Source organism: Protomyctophum bolini, assembly GCF_963924005.1.
Source record: "Protomyctophum bolini genome assembly, chromosome: 6".
NCBI classification, from domain to species: domain Eukaryota; kingdom Metazoa; phylum Chordata; class Actinopteri; order Myctophiformes; family Myctophidae; genus Protomyctophum; species Protomyctophum bolini.
The window spans coordinates 30,143,897-30,161,969 of record NC_137867.1 but is presented as its reverse complement, the minus strand read 5'-3'; the positions used below and the strand labels follow the sequence as shown (position 1 = coordinate 30,161,969).

Here is an 18,073-nt window from a genome sequence, read left to right as displayed (position 1 = left end):
ATGTCAGCTCCATATATGGAGATCTAAGGGTTTGAGGTCAGATGTAGAGTTGCTGACCAATATTGATGACATCACGGATTTCCATATATGGGCTTAACATTGACGACATCAGGGATCTCCATCCCTGATGATGTCACGTAATGCCACGTGCCCAAACAAAACACTGACAGGAAATGCACAATTCCATAATTAACTGCGACCTTCGGTCGCAATAAACCTATTGTAAGCTATTGTAACCATTTAAGCATGTCAGATTAATTTAAACATGTCAGATTAATTGAAAAAACTCGCCCTTGGTTCTGGTGACTGATATTGGCCTGCGTGAGGGGGCCGTGTTCTTTCAATTACTTTTTTAAATGTATTTTTAGTGGTGCCCACCACTCTACATTTGACTGTGTGTATTTGTCTGTTCCTGTGTATGTATGTTGTAAACACGGTTAATTGGAATGCCATACCTGTGCCAATGCAGGTGCTCTCCAAGTTGGAGGTTTTATTTTGCATGAATTAATATTCAGAAAGTAAGCAATGACGGTGTGCTTCATGTACTAGGTGAAAAACGTTATCCCCTCATGGAAGACCTGGCAACCCCACTGTCAAACCCTGCAACAGAGCAGGAGCGCAGTTTCATGATGGTGAGCTGCTTGGATCTGCACCAGAAGACATATGACATTATTCTGGAATGTGGCGTTCTGCAGAACATTGCACAGGATAGCGTCCAGGGAGCCGTTGGATGTTCTGATGCAGCCAGAGAGCTGTGGCCAGCACAGCCCCGTCTGGGGCTCTATGAAGAAGACAGGATCTCATTCATCGCTTCAAAAATTTGGTCAGATATTTTTATGTGATGCAAGTTTCAGGTTTTCTTTTATCACTTTTTAAAGTGTTGATGGCAAGAAGTGAGCATTTCTTTTTTGCTTTACTGTATCTACACACCACTGTTGACCGCATCAGTGATTTGTTATCCAAGACCACATTCTTCTGCATTCCTTTGCCACATTTTTATTAGTTGGTGTGATTGGATTTATTTGAAATGTTAAAATATCCATCCCCACTTTGGAGACATTTCCCTTATTGTCTGTATTCCGCTTCTCCATGTCATAAACTCAAGGGGCGAGGCCTCCTAACCAAGAATATTTTTGGCTGTGATATTTAAATAACGATCATTTCCAGCCACCACATTTATCAATGCCAGACCATTCTTACACTGATTGACGAGATATAACCATTTCATAAATCATGTATGAACACTTGTAGTGAGATGATATCTGCGGTTGGATTTGTGCTGGTTTATGATTAGATTAATGACGGCCAATCCTTGTATTGCAAATCCTTGTGCTGCAAATACCATTGGTACACTGCTCCACAGTTCAGTGGAACTGCGGTTTGCGGTCTCCTCATTTACCTTTGTTCTAAAATAGGCTAATAATTAATGATTGTTGATGCCAGTAATGTGCATAGAGGAAGTTACAGTAAAGCACTTGATTTCACACAAACAATGACACTTTGTATGCAACACCAAATGGTTTGGTATGTATGTATTAGGCATGTGGAAATGAATCGATACGGATCGGAAAATCGATGCGCGATGCGAGTGCATGGGTTTATTCAGTGTGCATTGGATACAGTTGACGGGTGAGATCACGATGCATGGTTCGGAGTGTCTGCAACGGTAAAATCTATGGTCATGTTGTATTTCACCCTATTCTGTGTTTCCGAGGCGCGTTGAATGCACCATCAATAAAGGGGAAAAAAGGTCTTCATCATCTCTGCAGCGCTGCGCAGTCAGGGAACAGAAGATACCGTACGTGCAGACAACAGAGTAGTGAGCACCCGCGACTATAACGGAAGATACCGTACGTGCAGACAACAGAGTAGTGAGCACCCGCGACTATAACAGAAGTGAGCCCCACAGGTTAAACAAGAGAAGCACCACCTTTAGCTTCATAAAATCCCTGTCCGAGCTTTGTCCGTTATCAGTTGTTGACTTGTGTCACTGTAGCACGCTGAGCAGTAATGTTCCACAGCTGTTGTTCTGGCTGATTCTCAGACAAAATTAATTGCTATAATTTTGTAATTAAAGAAAGCTTCTGCACACATACAGTATAAACAACAACAACACCGCCACAGCTAGGTGTACTACTACTACTACAAAGTCGTTTTCAACTGTTTCACAACTTTTCACTGTCCAGCTTTCTCTGTCTGCTGCTGCTGTTCTCTAGGAGAGAAGTCTAATTTATACTCCACTGATGGTGTCACACGCCTAAAATAACAGACCCACAAGTTCATAGCGTGTCGTGGATGTGACGCGTTGTGAGTTTGTAGATCTGCTATGTTTTGAAAACATTTGCATAATGCTGGATTAGGACCCCTTAACTGAGAGAGATCAAGCACTACATAGGCTATTATATTATAAAACTGTTATAGATTAATCTAGACATAGACTTGTTTGACAGCACTATTGGTGTGTGACCTGTAAATTAATGTTTTGTTTGTTTCTTTTCTATTTATATGTTAGTAACGTTAATCCATGAACGATATTTAATCTCTTAAACCCTCTATACTCAAAACCTTTGGAAAATAAAAAAGGTTCTTATCACACAATAGTTGGCGTCCTCAGAATGTTGAAGACCCATGTAATAATAATAATTATATACTATATGATTAGTACAATAGAACAATTATACAATAACCAGCAGAGAGCAGACCCTTTTTTTTCTTCCAGAATAGTATAAATTGGGTTGTTAGAGATGCAGAGCCTAGTACTTAAAGTACCTACAGTAAAACAATAAATTGCTTTGAATTTAAATGTAATGCATTGTTACATGTTTTGGGAAATTAACAGGGCTTTAATATAAATCCTTTCTATTGTATTTGAATCGCCATCAAATTGCTTCGCATCGTATCGCATTGTCCAGAATTGAATCGCCATCACATCGCATCGTATCGCATTGTCCAGAATTGAATCGCCATCACATCGCATCGAATCTCATTGTCCAGAATTGAATCGCCATCACATCGCATCGGGAAGAGGGATGAATCGTATCGCATCATATCGCCAGGGATCATCATATCACATCGCACGTATTGCTGGCAGTGCATCGAGATGCATATGATCAATTCGAGATGCATATCGAATTGGCCTCAGTGATGAGATTCACACATGCACTAGTATGTATGTATGTTTGTGCATGTGTACATACTGTATAGGTGTCTGTGTGAACATGTTATATTCAGTAGATGATAGATGGAGCCTGCACACCATATACTGTAGGTACAAAATACTTTATTGGAATCATCAGGATGACCTGATGGAGATCAAATAGATCGAAACGTTCAATAAAGAAAGTCTTTTGTACCTATATGGTGTGCGGACTCCTTCCATCATCTACTGAAGTCTCTTTAGCCCAGAACCCTATGCGTATTCTACATCTGCAACACGTTATATTCACCCATTGCATGTGACTTTCCCACCATGTGTGCACTCACTGTAAAATCATTTGTAACTCATTGTTAAAATGTGTGTGTAGGGCTGCTACTCTAGGTTTACTTAGCGATTATTCTATTGATTACTTTTTTGAATAATCAAATCATATTTTTTGCCACAAAAGGGTTGAAAATAGCCAGTCTTCAAGTTCACGCTGATAGTGAAAATAGCCGATCTACAAGCTCACATCGTGTTGTGAGCTTATAGATTTTAGAAATGTTTTTAGACTATTCGTTGATAATGACATGCCCAAAAAATGGATAGATTATGAATTGTCTTATTATAATCAATTATATTCAGAAGTGTGATTAACTGTTGCACCCCTACTGTATGTGTGTGTATGATGTTGGTTATTGTATCCATGTTCAATATTGGAAAACTGTTTACTTCTCCACGTTATGGTTATGCCATGGTTTTCTCCCCACCTGTGTATGCAAGCCTGTGGCGATGGGAGTTGCTGCCGTGTTCTGGGATCCCCTCCACACCGTGGGCTGGGTTAGCAGCCACTAGCTGCAGCTCACTGGCCTCAGTCCCCCTGGTCTGCACTCTGTCTGCTGGCTGAAACACAGTGAGTAAAAAGGTTTCAATACCATTATGGAAAAACACTGTTACAAGTAAAAGTTCCGTATTAAAAATGCATTCGAGCAAAAGGTATAAAAGTATTGGCATCAAAATGTGCTTAAAGTATCAAAAGTATGCGTTGTGCAGTATGTCCCATTTTAAGTTTTAAAAATGTATAAAGATCTACAGATCTACACACACGATTAGCCGTTAGTATTTTCATATTGCGGCAGTATACGTATATGTGTGCTTTGTAATACTAATCTATATCTACAAAGTGGTGTAAAAGTACAACATTTGCCTCTGATGTGTAGTGGAGTAGAAGTAAAAGTTATAGAAAAATGTAAATACTCAAATGTGTATAATTGTGGCTAGCTGTTAGCATAAACCCCAGCTCCCAGTGGCACCATACGCATTCACTTTAAAAGATGGAGTTTGCCCGCCAAGATCCACCAAGGACAGCGATCCTGGAGTCCGACTTATGGAGGTTTGAAAATCCTCCTTCCAACTGCTTTGCACTGTGATTATATTTGCAATCCCATAGTTGGAACCGTGGGGCGTTGACATAGGAACCGGACCAATGTTAAAAGCTTCCGTAGGCCTCAACCATTATATAGACGGAGTATACGTTGGGGTACGTATATATACGATATGACGCCACCTAGCATCGACGTCCGTATATATACATACCTGGGGAAAAAATAGTTAAGTGCAGTACTTGAGTACATGTACGTAGTTATTTTCCACCACTGTGTGTGTGTGTGTGTGTGTGTGTGTGTGCGCGTGTGTGTGTGTGTGTGTGTGTGTGCGTGTCCGTGTGTGTGTCATTGGTTGCTGCAGATAGCTTCCCCATGGTCTGGCAGTAGGTATCAGCAGTGGAGGGTATTGGGTACACAGGTAGAGGATATTGAATAAAATGTCCTGTGATCCCAGGTAGAGCTTTGCCTTGGGAGAATGTCTGGGACACCACAAACAGAGAGCGACTTATCTCTTCATAAAGTACCTCATGTACCACCTCGGTACCCAGGCTTTTATTTTCGATCGCATTCGGCTCACCCGTGAATCAGACCCCTTTTCCTGTTCAATCTTAATATGCCTTACCCTTGAAGTAAAACATTTTCTCCTTAGTTGTTGCCTATTATTTATTGTCCTGGCATTAGCATTACAGTAGATCACATTTTTTGCACCTGTACAGCTTCTCTTGCTAATGTCGGCTAGATAACTACAAAGTCACATAGAAAGAACTATACATAGACAGACACACAGATATAGATAGACATACATAAACACACAGGCATAGATAGACATATAGACGCGCTCGCACGCACACACACACACGCACACACACACACACACACACACACACACACACACACACACACACACACACACACACACACACACACACACACACACACACACACACACACACACACACACACACACACACACACACACACACACACACACACACACACACACACACACACACACACACACACACACACACACACACACACGTCAGTAGCAAGATTACATTTTGTGACGTTGCTCTTAATTGTACCAGCATCATGTAAATTAATTTTGGATAGAAACCACCACAGACAGATGGCTGGATAGATACTGATTAGTAGAGTTTCCTGTCCACCAGTTTGGAAAGAGAAAGAGAAGGGAAAAACAGAGCATTTTGCATGTGTACCTCAGAGTTTGTGGAGGAAGAGGAGTTGGCTCTTTTCGGACATAGTTTGGGTCTGAAAAACAAAGAAGCACTGCATGTTAAGAATCACTGACATGTCTCAAAACCAACTTTAATCAATGTCCTGGCATGGCACTCTTTAATTTTAGACAGGGTTTTCTTAAAAGCAGCGTTTCCTCAGTCAAAAGTATGGTGGCCCCCTTCTCCTGTTTGGAAGTGGACCAATAATGTAAAAGTGGACACTGTCCTAGTTACATGTGTACACTTTGAGTTAAATTAACACTGAAGATAGAAAGCGTAGCTTGGGTTCCCAGAGATAAAGATGGTCTCAAATGAGGGTCCGTGGCCTAACGTGTATCAAACTAGGGTCCTTGAAATGAAACGGTTTGAGAAATCCAGGGCGTTCAGATCTTTGCTGTTGTCATCTTTTCCATTTTGTTAAAGTTTAACAGTAAAGATTTGCAGTACTTTGTGGCACGTGATAGGTTGAAACTAATCTTTTACAGTAGCTTACAGTATACATTCTTAAGGCACAGTGACGGGTCATTGAACTTATTTCCAAAGATAAAAAAAAAGAGAACTCTAGAATTAGAGTGGTGTTTTTCCACTTTTCTGTTATTTATTTTCAGTGTAAATCGCAAACTAAATCAGCAGTTGAAAATGTTAGTTACAAATCTTGTGAGATATCTCTTGGCCCTCAAGGCTAGCTGTTCTATGAACTCATTACAGTAATGGCTAGTAATTTGAAGAGGGGATCTAAACAGCTACTAAAGGACTTTGACATTTTTGGTGCTACATTCCCTGGCTTACAAATGACTTGTGTTGTTGTTCTTGCTAATTGAACTTTCATTTTATTGAACATGTGTTTCCAATTTCCCCGTCATTAAAAGTGAGAAGCGGAGGAGTTATTGTGCTCGACAGAGGAGTTTGAGACATTGAATATCAGTTGACTGTGGCGACTGCAGTAGACTGAGATGTTTTAAAATCATATTATGATACATAGAATGAATTATGTAATACTAGTCCATACCCGTTCAGGGATATGACGTACCCAATCCCTCCCTCTCTCGGCTCCCCTCTCCCGCTTATGTCTCTCTCCCCCTCTATGTACCACTTGTAGATAACAAAGGTGTGCCACAGGGGGACACCCGTTGCGTGATGCTCAGTCAATCACAGCGCAGAATGACACCTTCCAGCCAATCACAGTGCGCAATATCTGCGGACACATTCCATCCTCACATTTTGTGGACGTAACAGCTAAAATGATTAATTATATTAGATGTACAAAATATAACCGTGATTTCAAACGAATATAGATCATATACAGTACAGTGCCGTACACACACACACACACACACACACACACACACACACACACACACACACACACACACACACACACACACACACACACACACACACACACACACACACACACACACACACACACACACACACACACACACACACACACACACACAAACACACACACACACTGTTTAGTTTTTTTTACAATTCAAAGAGCAATTCCACCAATGTGGTTCATGAATCTCTCTTAACCTTAAAATGTGTCAGGAACTGTAAAGTAAAATAGTAATATTGTCAGAACAGATCGTATTACAATTACAACCCCTCTGACTGACTGTGTTAGTTGTCCCCGGGGGGGGACATGGGGAACACCTTTTGATGTGGTGAACTCAATGGTCTAAAACCGAACCGATTAGTATCTTTATAGAGCTCAGAGGACACATTCAGTTTTCCCTCCTCTTTGTCGCCTCCTCATTCATTCTCCTCCCGTTCTCTGTTCTTTTGGGCTGGAATTGATGCCAGGTGCTGTACCTCCTACGCCCCGCTGTCCTCACTGAGAGTTCTCCACATCAAGGAAGCCGCGCGGTCGCAGTCAAACCCAATTAACCATCAAGGGACACCACATCAGGACAGAGGCTTCCAGCTGAGTCAACATGACACACTGCTCTCTCTCTCTGTGTGTGTGTGTGTGTGTGTGTGTGTGTGTGTGTGTGTTCGTTTGCGCTGCTGGTTGAGTTCATGTGTGTGAGTGACAGAAAGAGAGTGGTAGTAATTGAGTGGTACAAAGCTCTAATTTGTATGTACTGTAGTCGTGGGCGGGTGTGTGTGTGTGTGTGTGTGTGTGTGTGTGTGTGTGTGTGTGTGTGTGTGTATATAAGCATATGTCGGAATGTTTTGTATATGTGTGTATTTTCAAAGAGCATCAGAGTGACTGATTGTGCAGTGTGTGTAGTGTTAAGTGACAGACTTACTGTAAAACTTTCTCATTCATGGGAGTCTCCTGTCATTTCTCTGGGGAAGCTGTTTGTAACGACTCCACTATAAAGGGAGCATTGGATTTCACAAACAGTACAGAGAATGTAGATCTTATCTAGATAATCTTTGAGGAAACCCCATCAAATACTTTAATTAGTGATGTATCACTTTCAATCTTTGTGTGAAACACTAATAGCTGTTGCCTTTTAACCCTATATCCCAATAGCTTTTACTTGGTTTTGCACTGGAGCTTGAATTTCATGAACATGAAGATACAATATGTATCCCAATGCAATAAATAGTTAGTTACTGTACTTGGGCCAAGGGAGAGTGTCATAATATTGGTGAGAATTGTTTTATCAAACGCGCAGCCCTTCCTGCTCTTACCTGAAGATTATGCAGAGGGCACTGGTGAGTATCATAGCAAAGAAGGCAGCTCCGCTCACAGCAGCGAGGAGGGAATCCACCTTGCTGGCCGTGATGGCATGGGTACGCCTTTCTTCCACAGCTGGCTCCGTGCGGTTATGGTAGTGGAAAAGCAGAGCAAAGCCACGGCCCCAATGGGTAGTTGTAATGAGCTCCATGATTACCTCCACCATCTCCTGGCTGGAACCAAACACCAGCTGGCTACTGGGGGGGCGGTTGGAGCCACAGAACCTGGAGGAGAAGGTGATGAGGTCTGAGATGTAGAGGACATCATGAGGGCAGGCATCCAGCACTGACTGCTGGGTTTCAGGGCTTGGGGTCATGACTGGAGTATCTGTGGGTAGTCGCAGAACTGGAGTGGTCTCATCCACAGTTGCACCAGGGTGCTGGTTGGGGTTAGGTTTTGGGTCAGGGTCTGCCCTGGGGGCAGAGGAGGAGACGGAGTTGGAAGCCTTGTCTCCAGGAGGTTGGGCTCTGGGGAGGAGGAGCAGAGGAGGTGGAGGAGCAGAGTTCAGGTCAGAGGAAGCGTCCACAGATCTTTTAGCAGAGTTGGAAACTTTGGCTATCTCCATCTTTGTGGATTGTTCTTGGACCACCACTTGCTTGACTTCGCCATTTTGGGAGGACTGCGGGATCTTTGGAACATCCCCCGCACTCAGAGAGTCTTTAGCCACAGATGAGTTTTCATTCACCGATAAATCACCAGCTGTGAAAGTCCCCTCCTCATCTACCATGTCTTCTTCAAAGTCTGAGAAAGCAACATATTGAGCAGCAGAAGGGTCGTGGCTCTCAAAAACATCAAAGTCAAATATCTCCAAGTTGAGCTGGTGATCGACAGGCACAAAGAACTGCCACACACAGTGAGTCCCAGATGAGTAGTTGTAAGGGAAGCCAGGGGACAGGATAAGACCTTGGCCATCCACTACGTCTACCTTCGCACCACAGTCAAAATAGACCTGCAATAGAAGTTAGGTCAGAAATGTATGTGAACAGTTAGTTGGTCAAAAGAAAAACAAGATGCACGTGATCCACTCTTAGTTATGGCATCCTTGAAATTGAAATGTTTGAGAACCACTGACTAGGAATAAATAAAAATCCCATTATTGTTAAAGTACAGCTATAAATTTGTAAAAATAATCTGTACAATAAGCATTGTATTGACCAGAAATGTCACCTGGATGGGGCATTTGGAGACTAAAGACTAAAACGTGTCATGCACAATCAAAGATGGCGCAGTCCACTGTCTAAGCCAACAACAGATAGCCATCCGAAGCTAATGTGAGTAGCCTTTCCACTAGATTGAATCAACGCATTTATACAACTGAATAAATGTAGGCTAAACATTTTGGCAGCATTGCTTCCCGACAAATAACAGAGGCTACGTTTTTTGGCGTGGAAACGGTTAAATACAATTTCTGACAACTTGCATTATATCCTCGGGTGCATATAAGACCCTGAAGCCTTCCTTTTTCAGCAGTACTTAATCCATACAAACGCTGTAATGAAAACATTGTTACTACCCAGAGGTGTTGCCAAGAAGTCTACCAAAATGAAAGTTACACAGTATGACTTAAAATGATCATAACATATCTGAAAAGATTGCATTTGAAAGTAATTTATTCATAAATTGAGGTGATCTGGCAATGAGCCACATGGCCTAACTATGCAGTCCAGAGTCCACTACTACATTATTTCGCCCTTGTTATTTGTATGGCTCTAGTGTAGCGCCTGAAGGGGCAGCTCTAGTGTAGCGCCCAAAAAAGGAAACTCTGTGGTGACTTTCTCTCTCAGTGATGGGATGTTACGCTGCATTTCCATGCACTGCGGGAGATTTCAGGGGGACTGACTTCGCCAGTGATGGGATGTTTTAATACACTTGAATACAACACACACGTACAGAGTATTGATACAATCGATAGTTCGATACGATATAAAGTCAAGTGATACGATAATGTTGCTGTTTGCTCCCATTTCGTTCAAAGGTTCTATTTCTACGCTATGTTGGGTATCACTTTTCCAAAGCAGCTTTCAATCCTTGCAAACCTACAATTTGCTTCAATTCTGACATGAATCATATTATTTGATAATATAACGGCTGTACCCAAACAAGCAAACATCCGAGTTGCATTCCGATTACCTCGACACAAACCAGCTTGGAGCTGAACTATTCAACCTTGCAACCTTGCCAGTATATCAAAGCTAGCGCTTGCCCTGTTGTTCGGCCTGCTTGGGTAACCCTGGGGAGGATATTTCTTCAACCATGCTGTCTGTAATTCTTCCCAGGTGTGTGGGGATGCAGAGGGGGACCTGCAGTGCCTAAGCAGAGGCAGATGTGTGGAATCGTGGAAAGGGCCGGCCAACTTGGGACCAGACCTTTGTAGGGGGCCTGTGTTTATGAGCTTTCCTGTTGGCTCCTGGTTCTGGACTGTGGGAATGACCCAGACTGGCAGACTGCACCACCAGACAGGTAACAAACCAACATCCTAAGGCAACAGTAGGACTCTTGGGGTAGACTGGGAACAGGCCATGAAAAAGGCAGTCAGGGTTGGGGAGGGGAGGGGGGAGAGAGAGAGAGAGGGCAATGGGGGCACGGCATGGGGGAAGTCAGGGTCCACAGAGCCAGACAGGCTCTTTGATTGCTCTATACTCTATAGGCCATCTCTCCCCATGTGCATGCATTTATCAAAGGCATTCCTTAGACCAGTTTATTTTAAGTAGCAGAATCGAGATGTACTTTTGAATTGTGACTGGGAGAGGCGACTGCTTGCGTGGGCCCCAAGTCCTCGGAGTCAAACCAATATCCCCCCCCCATAGTTGATACAGCTGATGGCCTCACAGCATTGTTATATGGACACATGGAAGGTGAATGAGGGCAAAGAGGGCAGTGTGACCTACATACACTATGTGCATTAGTGTGTATGTGCGTGTGTGTTTTATCTTCAATAAGAACTGTGCATACTGCTCTTCCCCTGAATCAGATCTGCACTGCCACAACTCCATCATCTACCTCTTCTTTTCTTTCTTCTTTAAAGTTTATTCCATGGTTGCAGCTGATTTAAGTTGCTCTAATAGGCCTAATGGACTGTCAGTTAACTAACATTAATTAATTAATTAATGCAATCTAAAAACTTTCTCTCTCCCTATAGAGATTGATTTTTATATATATATATAGAGAGAGATAGAGATAGATAGATAGATAGTGGTATTTTTGTTCCCCCTTATACTTGAATTCCCACAAATTGAGCGCAGACAGTTTTTAAACCTTAAAACTGAATTAGCACATTTGGCTGGAGTAAAACAGTTTTCTTGATAATTGTGATTGACAATTGTAATCACAATATCGAGCGACATATAATCAGGATTATCATTTCAGACGTAATCCTACAGCCCTGGTGGGAAACCTTTAGTTGGCCTTGTTTTCTTCTGACCGCCATTTGACCTTCAGTTTTAGTTGCATTAGTGTTTAAATTACATCAGCGCTTTTTCCGATAGTTTAAGCGAAAACACAAATACGTTTCTACATTTACAAGTGTTAAGCCAATGTATGAGTTGAGTAACAACTGCTATTGTGCAGTCAGCAACAACACTAATCCGCTTACTAGTACAACGCGGGTGTTTAAATTACACAGACTTTAAAGCTGATGTTAATGACATAACTTAGAAACATAACTTATATGTAGGGTGCACTAAACTGAGAGTGCTTATTTTTCCTTTCTACTATAGCTTACACCCTACCTACCCTCTGGAACACACATTCGCCATGCACCAACACTGGACTTTTAAAGCTTTAAAGAGACACTTGTTTACACAGGCTATAGTTGTTTTGTTTTTTTGTTGATGTAAAGCATCTTTGGGTCTCTTGAAAGGCGCTATATGAATTCAAGTTATTATTATATAAATACATACATACTGTACATACTTTTCACTACCTTCATTGTGATTATTCTGACTTAACTGCGCTACTAAAGCAGATAGTCCTTTTAGAAGTCAAATCAGACTTTAATTAATTCAGGAGACCTTTAACACACTGTGCTTTAGTTTAATGTACCCCCACTATAATTCACTTTAAGATACCTCCCCCCTTGTGTGGCATTTAGTAACAATAACCTTAGCAGGAGAAATCCATGTGTTCCAAAGAATTACACAGATGACATTTGAACTGGGCAAATGCCATTCCTCTTTCCCTAAGCCGATTTTGGGTTTCGCTCTGCGAGTAATTCAGTGGGGTTACGCAACCTGCTAGAAGGGGGAACCACTTCCCAATATGGTGGCATAATAGGGGGGGCGGGTGTCTCAGAGAGAGAGACAAGCTTTTTTGCACATTGGAGCTAGGAATAACTCACTTTCTCGGTCCTAAAATAGTGGGTTTAAATTTCAGCGGCTACCTTGTTAATACTTTTAATTTGACAATTTAAAAATAAGTTTGGAAGATAAATTAGTTGACTGTGCAGGATAGTTAAGATGATGATTAAGGAATACATACTCTTGATATGCATCATGTATCTTAATCCAAATCTTATGAAAAGACAACTGTGTCATGACAAGGACTTTCATCTTCCGCGCCGCAATAGGATGAAACCTTTCGGCACCCTGTGATGTTGTGCATGCTAGACTACACATGAAAGGGCCTCCAAAGTGCCACAGTGTCGAATGGAAATGGGACATTCTTATAATGCCAAACATCCCAGTTCTGTTACATCACAGCCAGGCCTGCTCCCACTAGACTGTCAGGCTCGCTAATTATTCAAGGATGCTTTTTCTCATGACCAAAACAATGAGGACCATGGTGTCATCTGGTGGTAGACCACTCACTCTGCGCTCTTTTAAGGTCTGATATTTTAATGTAGCGGGTGATGCTAATAAGTTCAAGGCTGAAGCTGTGGGTTTACATGACAGCATGCTGTTCATTGCACCCCAGTTGTGACCACCCCATGGGGGTGACGATGGCGGCGTCCTTCCCCTTTCCCTGTATAGAAGACAGAAGTAGATCAACGAACACACAATTGTCTGGAATGACCACCTGCAGTCATTTCTCAGAGGCGCCCCATGACAAATGGTATTGTTCTATCATTTTCACTTTGCGTCACTACCTCTACAGAAAAGCGGCATCCGGTCACATTCCTTAAGGCGGTTTGTATGCCTAATTAACATGGAGTTATGTTTTGTTACCCTCAAATAGCAATGTTCTGGAGCAATGTTGTGATCTGATATATCTATTGGTGCATCCTGTGTATAAAGGTTCTTTGAAGTATCTTGTCAAAGTTGTCAGGATAGATATGTTATAGCCCAATGTTTTGGTCAAATGGGAACATGGATTAAGTGTCCTAAATCACTGCGCTAGAGTTTTGATCTATGAAAACAAATTTTACTATCCAAAGGTTTTGTACTCTTGACAGTTTAAAAACAATTGAGCTACTGCAAATTAATTTCATCAGCTCTATCCACAAATGTCATATCCCTGACCACCACCCTCTTCCCTGAACCAGTGCTTTTTTTTCTTTTTTTTTTAACCACACAGACTGACGACACCACGGCGAAAACTGAGGCAGGCTTTTCCCAAAGTCCTGTTAACACTCTTCACACACACACACACACACACACACACACACACACACACACACACACACACACAGTCTCTCTCTGTTTCTCTCCCTCACACTCTCTCGCCCTCTCCCTCTCTCCCCTCACATGCACAAACAGCCCCTGACTGGCTCATAAACAGGCAGGCGGGCCCCTCAAAAGGGGGCAGGGATCCTCGCTGGCCCTGTTTACTGAAGAAGAAAAGTGACACTGCTTCACAGCCTAACGCTTCGCTTTCACAACACCAGCCCGCTGATGATGCAGTACAAATTACTCTCGTTCTCCATGGGTCATGTTGGCTCAAGTTCTCCTGGGTCAGTATGAGGACATTGCAGGTTGATCAACCTTGTTGTGTCACTTGTATTGATTTGAACAGCACTATGAGAGAGACAGAGAGAGGGGAGTGTGGCAAAGAGAAGATCCTTAATGTCTTTCTCCACAGCTGTGAAAGGCACTGATTCAGGAGCTTGCGACTTATCGCATATCTCCGCTGTGATGTCAGCCCCTGTCACTGTGCCGGGTTTATGTCAGTGCCCACACATTTCACCCTGGATGAGTTTACAAACAACTGGCGCACCAGGACGATTAAGCCCAGGGCATTTCTACAGTCGACCTCATTGGCCATCACTGCTACGCTGACTCGGCACATCCCTGTGCATCATGGCCCCAACTGTTGAAAAGCTCATTGAACCCATGCATGTTCAATCAACATGCTAGTAGTTAACTGGACCTCAAGCACTGGGACAGGACATTCTCTGCAGGCCCAGTTGTGGATAAGCAAAATGTTTAGGATTATTGCGGCAGTCTCCTCCACACTCACAGATATGTGACTGGGTGGGCAAGTGGACGGCTGCAGGGATGGCGTGCTCTCTTTCTCTCTCACTCACTCCCTCTCCCTCTATTCCATGTTTGTGGTACAAACCAATTAACATATTTCCTCGGGAAGAAGGAAAGCTGCTTCTGTGGCCATTAAAGAGCAGGCCTGTGGAGCCCCTGTGGGTGAAATACAGGCTTATCTCCACTGGTGGTTCCAAAGCAGTTTGGAAAAATCATTTCCAGATTGTGGAATGTGATCCAGTGAACGCATCCATGGTAATTATGTCTCTCAGCAACAGCTGAGAGACAACACCCCCCACCCCCACCTGTGTGGCTGCAATGGATTGACAGAATCATTTTTAATATGAATTAAGATGAGCATGCAGCTTTCTTTAGCAGGCTGGGCGTAAACACTGTCAAAAAAAAATTTGGAAGGTAAAAGTAGAGTGTTAACTTTTACTCGGACCTGTTGAGGGTCCATTTTTATACTCTGCATTAAATGAACACTCCGGATTTTACTGTGCATGTATTGGAATGTGATGTTCTCTAATGAGTAAGTTGATTTGTATGCCAGGGATTTCTTTCTCCAGAATCTGTTTGGTTCCATCTCTTAACTTCCACTTCCACTTCTCTTAACAAACATTGCAGTAGGAAATGTAGCAATTGTACATTTTGGGCAGACCCATTTGTACGATGACAACAACCCCTTTCTCCCTCACTCTTTCCGTTTGACCATTCATCTCACCCCTTTTAAAGTCACAGTACTGCTTATTGTTGCATGTTTATTTGTTTTAAGTTCTGTTTAAAGAATACAATTTATTATGGGGAGGAATAAGTTAATTCACTGTTCATTGGGGCTCTGCAGCTCTTCAATTAGACATGAATATCCCTCCATACAAAGCAAATAAAAACCATCCATCCTTGGGTTGTAGTTTCACACAGTGTGAAATAACAAACCAAAGGTCAAATTGTCAAATTCACTTGTCACTCTCTACACTTCTGATTTGAGGACTGTCAAAAGTAGTAGAGCAGTGTAACAAATTCCAAGCTTGTTTACGCTGTTCCAAAAATCAACTTAATACAAAAGCGGACCAGAGGACAAAGCCATCATTTACCGTGCCCCCTCAGGCAGATAATTGCAAAGATAGTGAGCACCCTATGCACACACAAACTAAAGCTGGGGACGCTGACATTTCAATATACCAAGGGCTTTTGTTGTGTAGTTCTAAGAACTGCGCTGCTGAATCCACCATTCTCCGCTGGTGGACAGGGACGACTTTTGACAGTTGGAAGCCTCCGAGTTTCTCTTGGTTAAAGTTCTGTTCTTGACACCCTGAGGGGAGGTCTGTGACAAGGGTATCCCTTTGATGTTAAGACACAGGGTACTCACACAGGGGTAACATAAGTGAGTAGATCATGGATGTTGTGTAGAAGGCACACTATGATATGATGATATCCCTGACCAAATACAATATGTTGAAATATAACAGACACTACTCGATTATTAACTTGCATATTTCATTAATGGTGGTTATGGTGGTGGTGGTGACCCAATAAACATTTGTATGGAAAACTCACTAAATCTAGACCAGCACACTAAAGACTTCAACATAGTCAACATAGAGCCAGTAAAACCTGGTGGTCTTATAATTCTTATTTCTCTAGTTTCTTTATTTGGTAGAAAGCTGTTGGAGCCTGGAGGAGTGACATACTGAACAGGATTACTTGGATAGACTTGTCATATTATTTCCTCCATATCTGGAAGGCTGCGGTAGAATGCTAAGGGCTTTCCCTGATACAGCTATAGATCAACATTGCCAAATCACACAACTACTTATGAACTGTGAAACCAAGTTATAGACAAGACATACACAGGAAATGCAGATCGAATCCCATTTCAAGAAGAGCATTATTTCTTAACCATATTTTTAAATGAAACATGTCTGGTATAATTGATCAATTATACAATTTATACTGCACAAACAGGTACGGCTGCTATGAATATCATACAAAGTTGATAAGCAATATCATAAGCAATGCATTTAGTGAAAATCACATCTGTTATATTGTTCATAAGGATATAAACGCATGCTTATCAAACTGAATAACAGTGAATTATATATATAAAATATTTTTTTTAAACAATAAAACTCGTCAGATTGGTCATTTTATAGTGATGTTCAATTAATTAAATGCGACCCACCCAGGAAGTGTTCATCAGAGTGTACAAAATGTACACTCTCAGTTACAAATGCATAAATTAACAGTGAGGATTATACTCTGCACAACAGAGCAACATACTAAAATTCTTCATTTGTGCAAACATTGCCATTTTTATGCAGATTCTACACCACGTGAGAAAAAAAGTCATCATAATGAATGAAGCATTCTCCAGACATGTGGATTAGGTAGTCTGGGTCACATCAGGAGCAGAACATGGGTGAGCATGTTCGCAATATGGTTTTCATTTCACTAGTTGTGACTGCATACCATTCCCAACTCTGAGGTACATTAACATCAAAACATACGGAAGCATCTGGGGAAATGTTTTTTTCCCCCTTTTTAACGCTGAATGAAAGACTGGTCAACTTCAAGCCAAGTACAATGATGTAATAAATATGAACATAATGTAAGATAATACACGGTGTGAATTACTGTACATTGATACGTGTTTTCCTCAAGTGAATTGCGACACTAGCAGAAATTCGCCCTTTCAAGATGCAAATCGACTTTCAAAAATAATTGAGTTAATTTACAGTAGTTTGACCAAGGGGCGCACAAGTACAAAAACAAGCTTCTGTAATGTTAAAGTATTATTTTACACGAATGTTGTATGGGCATGTTTGCACTTTGCAATGCTTGAAAATTACAGGCACGAGTTACCAAGTTGCAATTTTATTTATTTGTTCCTCAATCATTACTTTCGCCTCCCCAGAAGTTTCGCAATTTCATAAGCTGCTAAAGAAACTGAGCTGACGGCGAAAAGCTTCCAATGCGCGTTTTCAGGAGGTCGTCTGTGAATGATTTAGCCGTGAACAAAGATCAGTCACATTACTTACTTTCTGCGCGACACATCCCGTCCCGACGAGCAGACACACTGTCAACAGAACACGGGCCCCGAGCGATGTAATGCAACGCATTTTGTTTATTTGTTCCTTTTCTGCAACGCTCGCACACTGAACCGTAAACCCGCTCCTCTTCTCTCTCTCTCTCTCTCCATTCACCTGAAG

The 18,073-nt window shown here is 42.0% G+C and overlaps 1 protein-coding gene and 1 long non-coding RNA gene across 2 annotated transcripts in view; one reads left to right on the top strand and one right to left on the bottom strand.

Moving 5' to 3' along the window:
* LOC308317460 (uncharacterized protein) overlaps positions 1-18,033 on the bottom strand; it is a 31,022-nt gene extending 12,989 nt beyond the window's left edge. The window contains exons 1-4 of the mRNA XM_080766470.1: positions 17,903-18,033; positions 8,409-9,403; positions 5,742-5,793; positions 3,907-4,039 (exon numbers count right to left, since the gene is read on the bottom strand). Of these exons, the coding sequence (XP_080622596.1) occupies positions 3,907-4,039; positions 5,742-5,793; positions 8,409-9,403; positions 17,903-17,983 (1,261 nt within the window). The 5' untranslated portion in view covers positions 17,984-18,033. The remainder of the gene's footprint in view (positions 1-3,906; positions 4,040-5,741; positions 5,794-8,408; positions 9,404-17,902) is intronic.
* On the top strand, positions 3,020-7,754 carry LOC308317464. The gene is made up of 3 exons (XR_013964263.1): positions 3,020-3,165; positions 3,920-4,049; positions 7,569-7,754. It is a non-coding gene; the product is annotated as an uncharacterized lncRNA (long non-coding RNA).
* Positions 18,034-18,073: the final 40 nt, after the last annotated feature.